This window comes from Pinus tabuliformis, chromosome Q, assembly GCF_031772625.1.
Source record: "Pinus tabuliformis cultivar Carrire ecotype Pingquan chromosome Q, CPIR1, whole genome shotgun sequence".
NCBI classification, from domain to species: domain Eukaryota; kingdom Viridiplantae; phylum Streptophyta; class Pinopsida; order Pinales; family Pinaceae; genus Pinus; species Pinus tabuliformis.
In genome coordinates this window covers 383,520,536-383,537,555 of record NC_142296.1, presented here as the reverse complement: position 1 = coordinate 383,537,555, position 17,020 = coordinate 383,520,536, and the positions used below count along the sequence as shown (strand labels likewise).

The following is a 17,020-nucleotide window of genomic DNA, read 5'->3' as shown; positions in this document are numbered from 1 at the left end:
ACTTGGTCTAGTTTAGAGTTAGGTAAAGTGTGTTTCTTTACTATGTACATTTTGTAACTTACAATCCGACGGTCACGATATGTAGTGATCCGACGGTTCATTCTCTCCTCGGTATTATCGACACTTGATCCGTGGCTTAACACTCGATTGGTCCATGATCTCTATTTAAAGAGCATGGAGGGTCATTTGTAGGGTAACCGTCCATGAGAGAAGCTTATGTCAATTTTCATTCTTTTATTAATAAATTGCCTGAAGTGGCCGCGTTGGCTCAGGCCGTGGATTGTTTCCCTCTTTGAGGGTTTTAACCACGTCAAAAATATTGGTGTATTGATCTGTGATCTGTTTGTGAGCGGTGTCCTTTGGTGTTTTGTTTGAGGAACTTACCCTGTAAATTCCTACAGATCCTGTCAGGAAGAGATCACCCACATATAACACTAGGATTAGAGGCTCATTCTCTACGACAAGATAGTAGAGATTAGGGTTTGCATTACTCTTGACGAACCCCATCTTATGCAAGTAGCCATTAATTCGACTGTACCATGCTCTAGGTGCCTGTTTAAGCCCATACAAGGCTTTCTTTAATCTGCATACATGAGATTTCTTCTCATGTGTCTCAAAACCTTCTGGTTGTTCAATGTATACTTCCTCTTCTATTACCCCGTTCAAGAATGTCGTTTTGACATCTATCTGATCAATCTCCCACCCCATCTGTGCTGCAAGAGATATCACGGTTCTAATAGAAGTATACCTATGTCGTTTTGACATCCATCTAATGAATCTCCCACCCGATCTGTGCTGCAAGAGATATCACGGTTCTAATAGAAGTATACCTGGCTACTAGGGCGAAAGTTTCTTCGTAGTCTATCCCTTCCTTCTGAGCATACCCCTTAGCCACAAACATGGCTTTGTATTTCTCCACACTGTCGTCTGCAACATATTTGACCTTGTAGATCCATCTCGAGCCTACCACTAATTTGTCCTGAGGCCTAGGTACCACTTTCCAGACATCATTAACCATTATAGAGTTGTATTCCTCCACCATAGCATCTACCCATACTTGATGTTGAACGACCTCCTGAAAACTAGAAGGTTACCCAACCTGAGCTACTAAGGCCTGGTATCTGGTATCTTCGCTCCCTTTTATTATTCCTGGGTACACCAATGAAGTCCTCTGCATCTCGTAGAATCTGTTAGAGTTCCCAGCTTGTTCTTCCACTGGTAGTAGGCACATCTATCAACTCTTTCTCTTCCTAATATTCCTCCTGTTCTGAAGCTTTGTTTCAGGAGAATTTCTGGTACTAGTCTCTGTTGGTCGAAGTGGTTTGACCAACATCTCGTTTTTCGACTGCTCCTCGGAAGGCATTTCTCGGGATTTCTTGAAAGCTTTGTCCTGCATGAACTTTACATCTTGCCGAACTACTACCTTCCTACTCCCTGGAAGATAGACTATATATGCCTTAGCATTCTCGCTATATCCCACAAGATATCCTTTCTCATCAGTTTGATCTAATTTCTTTCTCTTTTCTTTGGGTATACGACAATACGCTAAACTCCCAAATATCCTAAAATGACCGACTTCAGGTGTCTTCCCTGTGAAGACCTTCTTTGGAGTGATTTTGCCCAATGCCCTTTGTGGAGTCCTGTTCTAGACATAAACTATTGTGCTGCATGCTTCTGCCCACAGAAATTTAGACATATCCTAATCATACAACATTGCCTTAGCTGCTTCCACAATAGTCCTGTTTTTCCTTTCTGCTACCCCATTCTGCTTCAGATTGTAGGGAGCTATCCACTCTCTTCTGATGCCTTCCTTAGCGCAAAAATCGGTGAAGTCCTTGTCAACATACTCTCCACCATTGTCTGAGCGCAACAATTTTATCTTCTTTCCTGTCAAATTCTCCACTAGAGCCTTGAACTCTTTGAATCGACAAAAAACCTCATCCTTGGTTTTCAGAAAGTAGATCCAAGTCTTTCTGGAATGGTCATCGATGAAGGTGACGAAGTATTCGGCACCACTACTTCGTCACCACTAAGAGCTTTTGTGGACATCAATCTGCAGATATCTGAATGTATCAATCCTAGCACACTCTTATCCCTATTGTTACTTCTGGAAAATGCTGCTTTGGCATACTTGCCCAAAGCGCACCCTTTGCATACATCATCTCAATCAGTACTTAGTTCCAAAACTCCTGATACTGTTTTCTTGAGAATCCTTAGAGCCCGATGGTGTAAGTGTCCCATCCTCCTGTGCCATAGTTCTTTCAAATCTTTGTCTCCATTACTGCCTATCAGTGCCATTGTTGATTTTAGCTGCAACCTCTACAACCTGTTACTTCTGATTCCAATCTGGGCCTTCTTTTTCCAACTCGGGTGTTTGACATATACTTTCTCCTCAATGAAGAAAACGTCATAGCCCTTGTTTTGAAGTTGAGATACGGAGAGTAAGTTCATCCCCAATCCTGGCACATGCAGCACATTGGTTGCTCGAAGCCATTCTCCTGCTTCGGTTTGAAAGACCACGATACCTCTTACTACTAGATTACACTTTCCCTTATTTCCCATGGTGATTTGAAAATTCATTCTTTCTTCCTGATAATCTGAAAAACGTTCTCAGATTCCTGTCATATGCCAGGAAGCTCCACTGTCTATATACCAAACCTTAGAGGAGGCAAAGCTTGCCAAGCAAGCGACTTCTTCTTCCAATTTGGAAGCTAACATAGAATACTCATAATTCATGTCCCTTGTGCATTCTTCTGGAAATCTGTGCAAGTCCCCTTGAGTGGATGCCTATGTATCATGCTCTTGACCCATAGTTGATTTCCCTCTCCTGTTGTTGGATCTATGCTTTGATACCATGTGAAAATTTCTAAATTGAAATTCTACTGCAACAATTGATTTATTTCACCTACTTATTATTCACAATAAGTTATTTACGAAATCCCTTCAGCAAATATTAAAATAAATTCTACTGCAGTTATCACACAATTATCTAGAGAAAAATACATGCAAAAGAACCAATCACATCAACACAGTTGTTTTTGGACAATGGTCCCCGGAAAAACCCAATGTGGGAAAACCGGTGCAGCAATTGTTTTTACAAGGAATGATTTTACAGAGACACTGAAAGAAAACACTTGAGACTTTCTGACACTTTGGAGACCCTGCTCCCACTCCTGCGTCACCTTCGCGTCACTCTGCATACTCTGAGTTTCTCTGCGTCCCCTGCGTCAGCTTGCGTGAGCACTGCGTCTCTCCTTGCGCTGTCTCCCACTGTCCCTGCATCACCTCCTCCTCAGTCACTGCCTGTTGCTGATGCCCTCCTCCTCCTCCACCTTGCAACTCTCCCTCTGAAATCGATCTCCTTTACCCGCGTATCGATTTTCCTAGAGATACTAAGTATCTACTGGGGTGTCTCCAAATGATCCTCAAGTCTTCTCTTATACTTTTCCTGTTGATGAATCAACGACCAAGATTAAGTCTATAATCAACGGCTAAGATTAAAACAGACTTGATCCTCGTCTCTTAGAAGCTTCTCACCCTTATCTTTATTAATACCCATTAATATTTTTATTTTCCTAAGTTTAGACTTAGGAACCCATTAAAAATATTAATTATTTTAATAACTCCTCATCCGGGTGGAATTTCTCGAAACTATTTCTGGGTCTTGGAGATCTCATGTGCCTTAGCCTTTCCTCCAAATTTTAAAGCTAGAGCACATCTGATGCTACCAAAAATCAACAGTATACATCCAATGTTGTTGTTGGAAGTAGTGATTTTCATACTTTATTCTCCACACCATATACCTATTGATGTCAGCCTTTACACAAACTCACATTCCAAACTCAGCTTGTTGGCATTCCAAACTCACACAACAATAACCTTTGCTTTATTCTTGTCTGACTGATTTCATCTGTGACCATTCCCTGCCAATAAATAGCTTGGTAGTGATTACCTCCATTGAAGTGAATGTTTCAAGAGGGAATAACATCATCTATCCAAATCATTTGCAACCTTTTACCAAACCAATCCTACAACGAGAGTAGGTCTTTCTCGATAATGAATATACTAATATGGCAACATGTAAAATTGGGTTTTAACATAATTTAATAGTATGGTTTCCCTGTTTCATGGCATTTCCCTTACTTAGACCTGAGAATTAATCAGCTACCACTTCAAATCCCGTACGAGCTGGTATACATCCAATGTTGTTGTTGGGAGCAGTGATTCTCATACTTTATTCTCCAGACCATATACCTGTTGACATCAGCATTTACACAAACTCACATTCCAAACTCAGCCTGTTGGCATTCCAAACTCACACAACAATAACCTTTGCTTCATTTTTGTCCGACTAATTTCATCTGTGACCATTCCCTGCCAATTAAATAGCTTGGCATTGATTACTCCATTGAAGTGAATGTTTCAAGAGCGAATAAGACTGCCTATCCAAATCATTTGCAACCTTTTACCAAACCAATCCTGCAACCATAGCAGGCCTTGCTCGATAATGGATATACTAATATGACAACATGTAAAACTGGGTTTTAATACGTAACAAGTTATCTGTTGGTAAAGCTGGTAAAGCTGCATGCTTATCACAATGAGGCATTCCCAACAACTGCACATTTATATTCTGGACAAGTTGAGGTATCTTTATGAGCACTTTTCTCCATGTGAATGTCAAGATGCAAGGGCTTTTCTACTCAACCAAATTAGCATAGGAATATTGATTCAAGGAAATCTTGACATGGACATTAAGTCAGCTCAGAATTTGGCCTTATTCTTATACTATATAGGACAAGTTCTTATTAGTTCCCTTTTGGGCTTGATACCATCTCATCTGGAAATAATAAGGTTCCCTGCATCTAAATCATTGCTTAATTATTTCTCCAAAATGACCCTGCTAACTTTCTGCATCCCATGCTAAAATTCTAATTTCTGTATATTTCCAAAATCCTTTCCTGAAATTTGCTGATGTCTAACATGTGATTACTTGTTTGTTAGAATACAAGCCCAGAATACACCCATGAATTCTCCCTGAGCAATGAATTCACATGGATGTTGAAAAGGATACTACTTACAAAAACCTGCTGCCAAAGTTGTTGCTTGCTGCTGAAAAAGATTATGTTTCTAAAAATAGAAATTGTGGAAAATAGCCAAATCAATATTCTGACAGTGCTCATCTGACTGTCTTCAACCTTCCACACATCCTCCAAAAATGTGAATGCCAATACAATTCATGTGGAAAACTTGCTAAAAACAGAGTTAGAAACCTGCTAAATATAGCACATGCTACCCATGTACTGTTGATGCTTGACCGTTCAAGCGGATGTATGAGAAGTGATTGAATTTAATACCAAAATCTAGCATTCCTTTGGTATGCCTCAGAATCCATTTTTAATATTCTAGTGAACAACTCTTGGTGAAGTATGAACTTGGATGCAAGACTTACTGCGAAATTGATTAATGGCCCAGTGAAAGTTAGTTAAATTGCCTACCAGTTGTCAGCACAAGGTTTCATCTACATTGTTGGAATCACTGCTGAATGCTTGAACCCTGTTTCAACTAATATAGTGATTGTCCTACAATTACACTTTATCATTCTTATATATATATATATATATATATAGATAGCAATTCTTTCACATACTTTGCTTGCAAAAATGGTTCCTTATCCTGCCATACTTCCAAAGTTTGATAATACCAAACAAGAGCTAAATTTATCATCTTTCATTTTATCTTCCAAATATAGAATTTCAGACCTTTCTCAATTGTTATGTTACTTGAAGCCCGGTCCTTATTCTGGCCAGACACACTCTCTGCAATCATATTTCCAAGGAGGTTGACAGTCCACTCACATCTTTTCAATTGAATATCTTGATGTAACTTCAACCTAAAAGTTTTGAGAATACCCATGCTACCTCAAACTTGTTGTATGGGCTCTTGTCCTTAAGAAATTCCCTAAGGAGATATAACCTTTCGCATGATACATGAAAATATTTAGCAGTCCTCAAACCCCCACTCCTTTTGTAGAGACATCAAAAGAATAATGTAGCACGTCCAACTATGCCTATTTTACTTAGACCTCAACATAAATGCCCCCCAAAAAAACAAGAGTTGTGGAAATAATGAAATGGGTAAAACCACTCGGTAGGGTTTCCTGAATGGTGACCTCATTTATGAACTTGGCAGAAGTGTGGCAATTACAACATATGCACTTTTTATTCTTTTGATGAGACTTCGGTCGTCTTTAAAACTTGATGACAAGCAAAAGCAAACTGTAAGCTTCTTCCTCCTCTAAAATAATGCAGATTCCCACCATTCCTATCGCACATCATGTGATGATCACTTCCACTTGCTCATGTTTCTTATCATGCAGCATAAAATGCACATCAGGTATATGCCCTGTGTCCTTCATCAACCTTGTCAGTCACTGCAAGTTTGCATAGATCTCCTTTTTCTGTGGGTGTGATCTGCCTCCTACCACAAACATATGCACTTTGTTCTTAACCTCAATCCAATTATATCCAAACTTCTTTTTCAATCCAACATCCTTCATCATTCTCTTCATTTTGTTCACATCATCCCACCTGCTAGATGCAACATAAATGCTTGACAGTTGAACATGACAAGCAAAAACAAACTGTAAGATTCTTCCTCTTGTAAAATAATGCAGATTCCCACCATTCCTATCGCACATCATTTGATGATCACTTCCACTTGCTCCTGTTTCTTATCATGCAGCATAAAGTTCACATCAGGTATATGCCATGTGTCCTTCATCAACCTTGTCATTCACTGCAAGTTTGCATAGATCTCCTTTTTCTGTGGGTGTGATCTGCCTCCTACCACAAACATATGCACGTTGTTCTTAACCTCAATCCAATTATATCCAAACTTCTTTTTCAATCCAACATCCTTCATCATTCTCTTCATTTTGTTCACATCATCCCACCTTCTAGATGCAACATAAATGCTTGACAGTTGAACATATGTTGTGACATCTTGTGGTTCCAATGCAAGAATGCATTTTGCAGCTTGTTTCCCTAACTCTATATTGCCATATACTCTACAAGTAGCCAGTAGTCTCTGCCAAATCACTACACTCAGTTGTAAAGAATTTTCATGGATATAGTTATGTGCCTCATTTAAATGCCTTGCACGACCTAAAAGTTCAATGATACATGAATGGAGCTCACTCCTAGTATAATGACATAAGCATGACTGATTAAGTCAAGTATTTGAAAGCTTCATCCAGTACTCCTGCTTGGCCACATGCAAAGAGAAGGGAAATGAAGGTAATATGGTTCAGTTGCATGCTAGCATGCTCCATCTGTTGGAATAATTGGAAAACGTTCTTTACAAGCCCATAGTTGGCATATCTTGTGATCTTTGCATTGCATAAGATGAGGTCTCTATTAATATTTTTGTTAAGAACTTTTTCAGCATCCTCTATGCACTCTCATTTCGCATACATGTCAGGCAATGCACTTCCCAAAATTACATCCGACTCAAATCCTGTTTTGACGATGTGACAATGGAAATATTTGCCCTGTTCCATTCCTGCTAGTCCTATGCATACTGTGATAATATTGTCAAGGGTGTATTGGTTTGATTTTATACTTGCCCATAGCATATCAATATAGGGTTCTAGTGCCCCCTCACAACTTTTAGAGTGACAAAATCTCCCCATCATTGCATTCCATGAAACCACATCACGTTTAGGCATTTTTTCAAATAGCTTGATCGCATCTTCAGTGTTATTGCATTTGGCATACCCACAAAAATATTTGTTTCCAAACCCATTTTAGTAATGTATACATGGACCTTCTTACCATTTTCCCTTGATTGCAGTCTGGCACATGCCTTGTGAACAAGGTCACCTGGTTTGGATTTATGCCAAACCAAAGCATTTCCGCCACAAGTTGGAAAACATCCATGCAACAGCTATTGTCAGCATATCTTGCTATCATTGAGTTCCGTGAGACCATGTCTAGTTCAGGCATATTGCCAAACAATGAGTTTGCATTGGCCATGCTACCCAATTTTGCATACATGTCTTCAAGAGCATTCCCCACAAAAGGATATGAATCAAAACCAGTTTTAATTTTTGTGCGTGAACCTGCTTGCCTTGTTCTAAAGAATCTAGCATTGAACCCACACTAAGAATGCTGGAAAAAGTGAAGTGGTTTGGATTCACTCTTGCAAGGAGTAGTCCTTTAAATAGTTCAAAGACTTGTTTGGAGCAGATCAACTCAAAGAGTTTGTAGGAGTAAATCAGTGCAGGGCACAGGAAAAGAAAGCCAAGTGTTTATAACCCATTTTATTTTCTCCATATTTATTTGAGTTTCGCTATATTTCCAAATTTCCAGAGATGGCTGCAACAAATTTGAGAAATCAAGACATGATGGATGGAGCCTCTAACTTTGGCATTTGGAAAGCTAAAATGTCATTTTTGGATGAGTATGGATTGAAGGAGTATGCAAAGAATGTTATTGCCGTACCAATAAATCCACAATGGCTGGCAACCTATAAAAAGGAGAATGCCAAAGCCAAGAGGATTATCCTTGATTGGAGTCAAGTACCATATTGTTTCGCATATTGTAGAGGAGGACACTGTGAAGCAATGTGGGACACGATTGTAAATCTGTACCATAATCCTACAGAAAATAGGAAGTTGATTCTTTGAGAGAAGCCGAGGACCATCAAGATGCAAAAGGGTGAAGATGCGACTTCCTATCTCACTAGAGTTCGACATGCCAGGGACAAGTTGGTTGCAGTAGGAGATAAGCCAAATGATGATGAGATAGTGCGAATAGCTCTAAATTGGTTTTCCAAGGAGTGGAATGTGTTTGTCCAAGTGATCAATGGGCGATGATACACTACTAGGATGGTATCGCCTATCGCCTATGGAGTGACTTCACTTAGGAGGAGCTGAGGCTCAACTTGGTTAATGGTAGTAGTAGCAGCAACGACAAAACACCGAAGGTTGAGAAGGAGCAAGAAAACATAGCCTTAGCAGGTAAAGAGAAGGAAATAAGTGTTCCAGTAAGGGATCAAGCTCAAAAGGAGAAAATAAGAAGAAAGAATTGAGCAAAGTCAGGTGTTTTGGTTGCAATCAACATGGAGATTAGGTCATTCAATGTCCTAACTAGAAGAAGGGAGATACAAATGGTCTAAAATGTCATTTTTGGATGCGTATGGATTGGAGGAGTATGCAAAGAATGTTATTGCCGTACCAATAAATCGACAGTGGCTGGCAACCTGTAAAAAGGAGAATGCCAAAGCCAAGAGGATTATCTTTGATTAGAATCAAGTACCATATTGTTTCGCATATCACAGAGGACACTATGAAGTAATGTGGGACACGATTGTAAATCTGTACCATAATCCTACAGAAAATAGGAAGTTAATTCTCTGAGAGAAGTTGCGGGCCATCAAGATGCAGAAGGGTGAAGACACGACTTCCTATCTCACTATAGTTCGACATGCCAGGGACAAGTTGGCTGCAGTAGGAGATAAGACAAATGATGATAGCTAGTGTGAATAACTCTAAATGGGTTTTCCAAGGAGTGGAATGTGTTTTTCCAAGTGATCAATGGGTGATGATACACTACTAGGATGGGATCGCCTATGGAGTGACTTCACTTAGGAGGAGCTGAGGCTCAACTTGGTTAATGGCAGTAGTAGCAGCAACGGAAAAACACTGAAGGTTGAGAAGGAGCAAGTAAACGTAGCCTTAGTAGGTAAAGAGAAGGAAACAAGGGTTCCAGTAAGGGATCAAGCTGAAAAGGAGAAAGAAGAAGAAAGACCTGAGCAAAGTGAGGTGTTTTGGTTGCAATCAAATTGGACACTATGTCATTCAATTTCCTAACCAGAAGAAGGGAGATAAAAATGGGCTAAAATGTCATTTTTGGATGAGTATGGATTGAAGGAGTATGCAGAGAATGTTATTGCCGTACCAATAAATCGACAGTGGCTGGCAACCTGTAAAAAGGAGAATGCCAAAGCCAAGAGAATTATCCTTGATTGGAGTCAAGTACCATATTGTTTCGCATATCGTAGAGGACACTGTGAAGCAATGTGGGACACGATTGTAAATCTGTACCATAATCCTACAAAAAATAGGAAGTTGATTCTCCGAGAGAAGCTGAGGACCATCAAGATGCAGAAGGGTGAACACGCGACTTCTTATCTCACTAGATTTCGACATGCCAAGGACGAGTTGGCTGTAGTAGGAGATAAGTCAAATGATGGCGAGCTAGTGCGAATAGCTCTAAATGGGTTTTCTAAGGAGTGGAATGTGTTTGTCCAAGTGATCAATGGGCGATGATACACTACTAGGATGGGATCGCCTATGGAGTGACTTCACTTAGGTGGAGCTAAGGCTCAACTTGGTTAATGGCAGTAGTAGCAGCAACGGCAAAACACCGAAGGTTGATAAGGAGCAAGAAAACGTAGCCTTAGCAGGTAAAGAGAAGGAAATAAGGGTTCCAGTAAGGGATCAAGCTCAAAAGGAGAAAAGAAGAAGAAAGACTTGAGCAAAGTCATGGGTTTTGGTTGCAATCAACATGGAAACTCTGTCATTCAATGTCCTAACCGAAGAAGGAAGATAAAAATGGGCAATAGACAATGGCTTCAGTGGACATTGAGAATTTGTCTTTTAGGCTAGAAAACGAATTCACTCTCATAGCTTTCCGCTTTAGCTCCATGTCCATAGGAGTCTGATATATCAATAGCGGAGCGTCAACACATATGACAAGAGTTAGAGAATATTTCTCTAGTTATAAGGAAGAGGAGATGAACTTCTAGATATGTTGAAGGAAGTGTAACTAGGTTCGGTCTTCATAAATGTACTTTTGATATTTGTACTTATTCAAGAAAAGAAATATTATTTTATAATATATGTCAATGAGTTTCTTGCTCATTGAAGTAGGTCTAGCACATGTCAAAGTGCTATAGGTGAGTCAAATAGTCAAGAGAAAATATTGAAGGCCTTAAGGGCATGTTACATTATGTATAAATATATATTAAAGTCAAAGGGAAACCTCCAAGCAAAGTCAAGTCTAATCGTATGTAATGACACCTTCAAGAAAGCTCCTTCAAGCATGCTACACCACCATGGAAAATGTGTGGAGTTTGCTCAGCAAATCAGCCTACAAACAACCCTCCAAGTTGGCCTACAAGTCGGCTTAAGTGGAGGGACAGTGCTCTATTTGTAGAGGCTGTCCACTCCAAACAGAATGTACAACTTGGTCTCTGAAATCCGCAAGCAAAGAGAAGATAATACGATAAAAGGAAGTCGAGATAAAAAGTCTATTAAGGTAGTGAAGAAAGAAGGAAGGACAACGAAGCTGCAAGATTGTTTTCTAGGGCAGAAAACAGTCACACATACGAAGGAAGAGAGGGTCTTTTTGCTGTTTAGCAGCCCTCTACTACAGTCCTATAAACTTCATCATTTGGGCCAAGTGCATACATCTAGAGTGCCTCTCACTCAAGTGAAGAAGTAAGGAGGAGGAACGAAGGAAATAGGGCTATCCTAAAGCCCATTACAGTCACACGTGCGAGGAAATAGGAGGTTGCCTCTGCTGTCATAGCAACCCTCCCTTGACAGTGATGAAAAGGTTCTTTGGTTGGAGAGTGAAGGGATCATCATAAGGGAAAGACACCCTCTCCATAACAAGTACAACAAGGTTACTAATAAGTTGAAAGAAGAACAAAGTTCCGCAGGAAGAAGGACGAAGTGCTGGGAAACAAAGTGCTGGAAGACGTGTTAGAGTATATGGCGCAGAAAGGAGTGGAGACTTGACTTGTGCTTGGAGGATCTCTTTGCAAGGGGTTTAGGGTTTGGCATTGATCAATAGAAGCTTCAATAAGAGAAATTCACTAAAGGGTTTTCCTCTCAAGAGTAGAGAGGTTTTGAGCAACAATTACAGGGACAACAAAGCATGAGTACTATTTAGTATTACTAGTACAAGCAGGCGGTCCATAAAGTTCTCAATAGACGCAACAGCAGGGGCAGGATGAGGAGCATGAAAATCCAACCACCACCAGTGGAAGAAGAAATAGGGAGGTACATCAGACATTGAAGGATGCACAAGAATTCGTGGGAGCTCCTATGGCGAGCACCAGAGAGCGCAAACAACCAGACAAGTACAAGACATTAGTGACAAAGGTCATTGACAGAGAGCCTTCCAGTTATCAGGGAGCTACACAACATCAGGTGTGGCAAGATGCAATGGTGGAGGAGTACAACATCATGATCAATGATGTATGGAAGGTCATGCCTAGACCAGTGGACAGGTCAGTGGTTGGCTCTTGTTGGATCTACAAGATCAAGTATGCTGCAGATGGCAACAAGGAGAAATACAAGGCTAGGTTCGTGGCTAAAGGGTATGCACAAAAGGAAGGCATAGATTATGAGGAGACCTTCGCACCAGTGGCAGATACACTTCTTCATTAGCAACGAAGATGGTATGGAAAATTCACCATGTGGACGTCAAGACAACTTTCTTGAAAGTGGTGATAGAAGAGGAGGTGTAGGGATGTGAGACACATGGGAGAGATGTTTGAAAATCAATGAGGGCAACATTTAATTTATTTTTCCATTCATGACAATTATTTGTGATTTGTATTCTTCTTCTTCATTATTATGCTTATGTTTTTACCATCAAACAAATGCCAAAACAAGAAGATTACAACCATAAACAGTGAACACAAGATATAGGCTCCAAGCCAGGGAAAAACCCCTCCAAGGGGAAAACCAAGAAAGAAGTTCTCTTCTTATAGAATCAACTTTAAAGGAGATTTCCAAGACCAAACCCTAGACCCAGGCTACCACCAAGAACCAAGCTAACCATCCAATCTTTCAAGACAAGATCTCCAAGCGAATTAGGGCTCTTCTAGCAGTTTGTCCCTTCCATCACAACTTGTAGCACTTACTGCAGCTCTCGGACTTGAGGTAACCTTAGAAACCTTAGGGTACTCGCACGTGTGAGCAAGAGATGGCAAGAATTAAGACCTTCGCTTAATTTGAGAGCTTCTTCCTTCTTCGCTAGCCTTCCTTTGTCTCTTATGACCCTCACATTCCTTCTTCATTGCAGATCGAACCCAAGAAAGATACTTGATGAGTTATATCCCAATGGAGCTCGAAGTCCTTTTTATAGCCTTCCAAGTGGCTCTTTAAGCCCACTCTAGGCCAACTTGTTCCTGGTTGGCTGACTTGGTTCTTAGGAGCCTTCTAGACATTTCCATATACAAAATAATTTTTCTTTTAATGATACAAATGCTCAAAAGGATCTTTTACAATAATAATGACTCTTTGACTCATGATAAACCTAGGAGACCTAATGACAAATAACTTGAGCATGAAACCCATGCTCCAATAATAATTTTCTTTTATTCTTTACATTATTTTTCTTTCTCCAAATAAGATTTACATCATTACATGAGTCACATGACAAGCTCCTAGAGCATGGTATGGTTGCGAAATATCCACTATTACATTAAACTAGAATTTAATCTTCTATCTATTGGAGATTATTTGTCTTCTGTAATTAACTTTATGGCAAAGAACGATTAAATCACTATTGTAATCTTCACAAATAAAAACATTGCAGAATAAAAACTGAAACAGAGGAAATATGCGCACACTAAAAAAAATATGACACTGCTATTTTTGGACAAATATCCCTGGAAAAACCTCGAAGGGAAAACCACTACAGTAGAATGAGGGTTTTATTATTATTCAACAATTTAGGAGAAATTACAGCTCATTGCCTTTCACTGGAAAACCTCTGGCAAACACTGATCTCCACTGGCAAAATATATTGGAGAGTAACTGTCTCCCTCTTCTACTCAATCCGACATTCTCCAAGCAACTTGCAGTTCTTAAGCTATTCGCACTGCCTTTGGGAAATGCGCATTGTTGCTTCTAGAAATTTGTTCAACCGCTAGAATCACCCTCCAACAAGTTGCCTTGCCGCTTGGATTGCTCTAGGCCCACTTGCTCTGCCTCTGGATGATAGATCCAACCTTTGGATCACTAAATGAGCTCCTCTACCACTCACAGTATTAGCTGGGTACACGCATTGGCTGAATACAACCTCCTCTGCAGATAATTCGACCTCCTCTTCGTTTCTCCCGAACATTGGAAAATACCAAGGAAATCTCTAGATCGTGCTCCCAAATCTCTATTGATCCCTTGCTTTTGACGCTGCCCTAGCTTCAACTGTGCCCTTGCTGAAAACCTGTGTAATGTTCCAAAATAGGAAAAACAATGATATGCAAGCAAATAACAAATTTTCAACACAGAAATTTCAAAACAATTAGAACACACCCATAACAATCAGAGATATGGAAGCAACTGAGCCATTTTATTATATACTGGTGCAAGAGTACAAAATATGGAAGGAATGCACTTGGGCTTGCCTCAAAGGCAAGCAAAGCAAAGCCCAGGTGAAGCAATGACAATCTAGAGCTACAATGAACTGACCACCAATATGGCTAAAAACCCCACCTCTGGTGCTCAGAAAAATTTGCAATATTATTTCTAGGCTCCTCAAGAAAATCCACAAAAACCCAGAAATGGTTTGGCCTGGTTTTGACCTTCCAAAATCGACCCCCAAAAGGCCCTACACCCTCCAAAACTACTGAAGCACACTAACTGTCAATACACCAGCAAAATCCTCCTCAAACACTCCAAAAAAGTAGCAATCACCTCCACTAACACTTCCCTTATTTCTCTCGGCAAGGAACAACTCCAATGGCTGAGTCTCCACTACCCACGTGTGCCCAATCTCTTCCTTTTGTGCTGACCCCAGGAACTGCGAAATCCCCACTGAAGAAAGCTATTTCCTCCAGCCCAAAAACTCACCCAAATGGCAGCAAATCACCAGAGCTTCTCTCCCGAAATTTCTCCCGACAATAGCTCCTCTGAAGAATGCAAAGATCTCAACTCAGTTTCTCCCACTGCGTCCTCCAAAAATACGCACCACCTGGAGGCACTGAATACAAATACTGGAAACCACACTGAAAATCACCTCCGAAAGATTATGGATGAACCTCTCTAAGGTGGCACTAGAAGTCCCCCGAAGAAAGGGTGAGTTCTTCGCTTGGAAAACTCGTGCTAAACAGCAAGTGACCCGGCTAAGAAACTCGAGAAACTAAAGAAATTCAATATGCCAAAGATGATCAAATGAAGAGTGCTGCCTTTCTTTTATAGATTTCGTGGAGCCTTTTTCCTCCTTTGTCCATACTTTGTGGATCCCTCATTAAGCCTTCGATTTTCCCTCTCATGCATTTTGAACCATTGTCTTAGGGAGTGCGTATTTCCTCTCATGCATTTCTAATTCCTAAGTCTTCTAATAAGTTTGAATGGGCCCCATCTCCTCGAACATTGGCCCCAAAATGTACAAATTAATCTTGTTCCAAAATAATTTAGGAAGGGACATTACAATCCTCCCATCCCAAATGTTGCTTGTCCCCAAGCAACTTCAATGCTGGATGCTCTAGTATATGCTAGCCCTCCTAAGTAGCATCCTCATCCATAAAGCTCTTCCAACGCACCAAGTATTCTCTGATTATCCTGCTTCTGAGCTTCCTTTCCCTGGTCTCCAAGATGGCTTCAAGTTCCAAAACTAGATGCCCCTCATCATCAAGTGGAGGCAACTCCACAACTGCTGTAACCTGTTGCCCCAACACCCTCTTGAGGCATGAAACATGGAAAATATTGTGGATCTTGCTCCCTAGCGGTAGCTCCAACTCATAAGCTACCTCTCCAACCCTCCTGATCACCCTGTAGGGCCCATAAAATCGTGGTTGCAACTTTTTGGCCCCCTTCTGTTTCAGAGTGGACTGTTGGTACGGCTGCAATCGAAGGTACACCAAGTCCCCTTTCCCAAAATAACTCTCAACCCGATGCCTGTCAATATATATCTTCTGCTGATTTTGAGCTGTCTGCAAAGTATCCTTAAGAGCCTTAAGGTTGTCTTGGCTCTCTAGGATCCAATCTTTGGCCTTTAGGGCCCGACTGTCTCCAAAAATGACATCAACAAAAGATAAAGCATCATAACCATATAGAGCACGGAAAGGAGTCATACCAATGGACATATGATGTGTGGTGTTGTAGCAGTACTCTCCCAAGTGCAACCATCGAATCCATGCCCTTTGTTGCCCTGTCACATAGTTCTTGAGATAACCCTCTAGCCATTTGTTTACCCTCTCTGTCTGGCCGTCAGTCTGTGGATGGTAACTGGTGCTCGGGGTGAGCTCTGTGCCCACTAGCCTGAAAAGCTCCTGCCAAAATCCCCCCATAAATCGGCTGTCTCGGTCACTGACTATAGTCTTAGGGAGTCCGTGCAGGCGGAAGACCTCCCTAAAGAACAACTCTGCCACCTGAGAAGCTGAATACCGTGTCGGAATGGCAAAGAAATGTGCGAACTTGGTCAACTAGTCGACCACCACAAAAATGCAATCCTTCCCCTGCACCGAGGGAAGCCCCGTGATGAAGTCCATAGAGATACTCTCCCATTTCCCCTCAAGAATGGGGAGAGGCTGCAACAATCCTACTGGATGGGTCAACTCCCCCTTGTTCCTCTGACAAGCCTCACACTCCTGCACATATCTCAATACGTCCCCCTTGAGGCCCTTCCAGGTGAAGCGCTCTCTCACTGCCATGTAGGTCTTTCTAAATCCCTGGTGCCCAAACAAAGGGGAATCATGAGCTGCACAAAGGATACGCTCCCTCAATTGTGACCTTGAAACCAAAAATATGCGCCCCTTGTAGTATATAACCTCATCCATCACCCTGTAGCGCTCATCTGCATAATTGATCTCGAAGTTCTCACATGACCGACGATCCTTGGAGTACTCCACTAATAGCTGTGCCTTCCAGTCATGGCAGATGCTCATGAGTGAAAGTCTTGCGGGTCTCCTAGATAGTGCATCAGCTACCACATTGTGCTTCCCCCGCACATACTCAATATCAAAATCATAGGCCTGCACCTTGCTGACCCATCTT

General features: G+C 41.0%; 1 protein-coding gene across 1 annotated transcript in view; it reads left to right on the top strand.

Annotated features, from left to right (window-relative positions):
* Window positions 1–12,118: 12,118 nt before the first annotated feature.
* LOC149219791 (myosin-17-like) overlaps window positions 12,119–17,020 on the top strand; it is a 30,816-nt gene continuing 25,914 nt past the window's right edge. Inside the window, exon 1 of the mRNA XM_089386915.1 lies at window positions 12,119–12,303. Within this exon, the coding sequence (XP_089243041.1) occupies window positions 12,119–12,303 (185 nt within the window). The remainder of the gene's footprint in view (window positions 12,304–17,020) is intronic.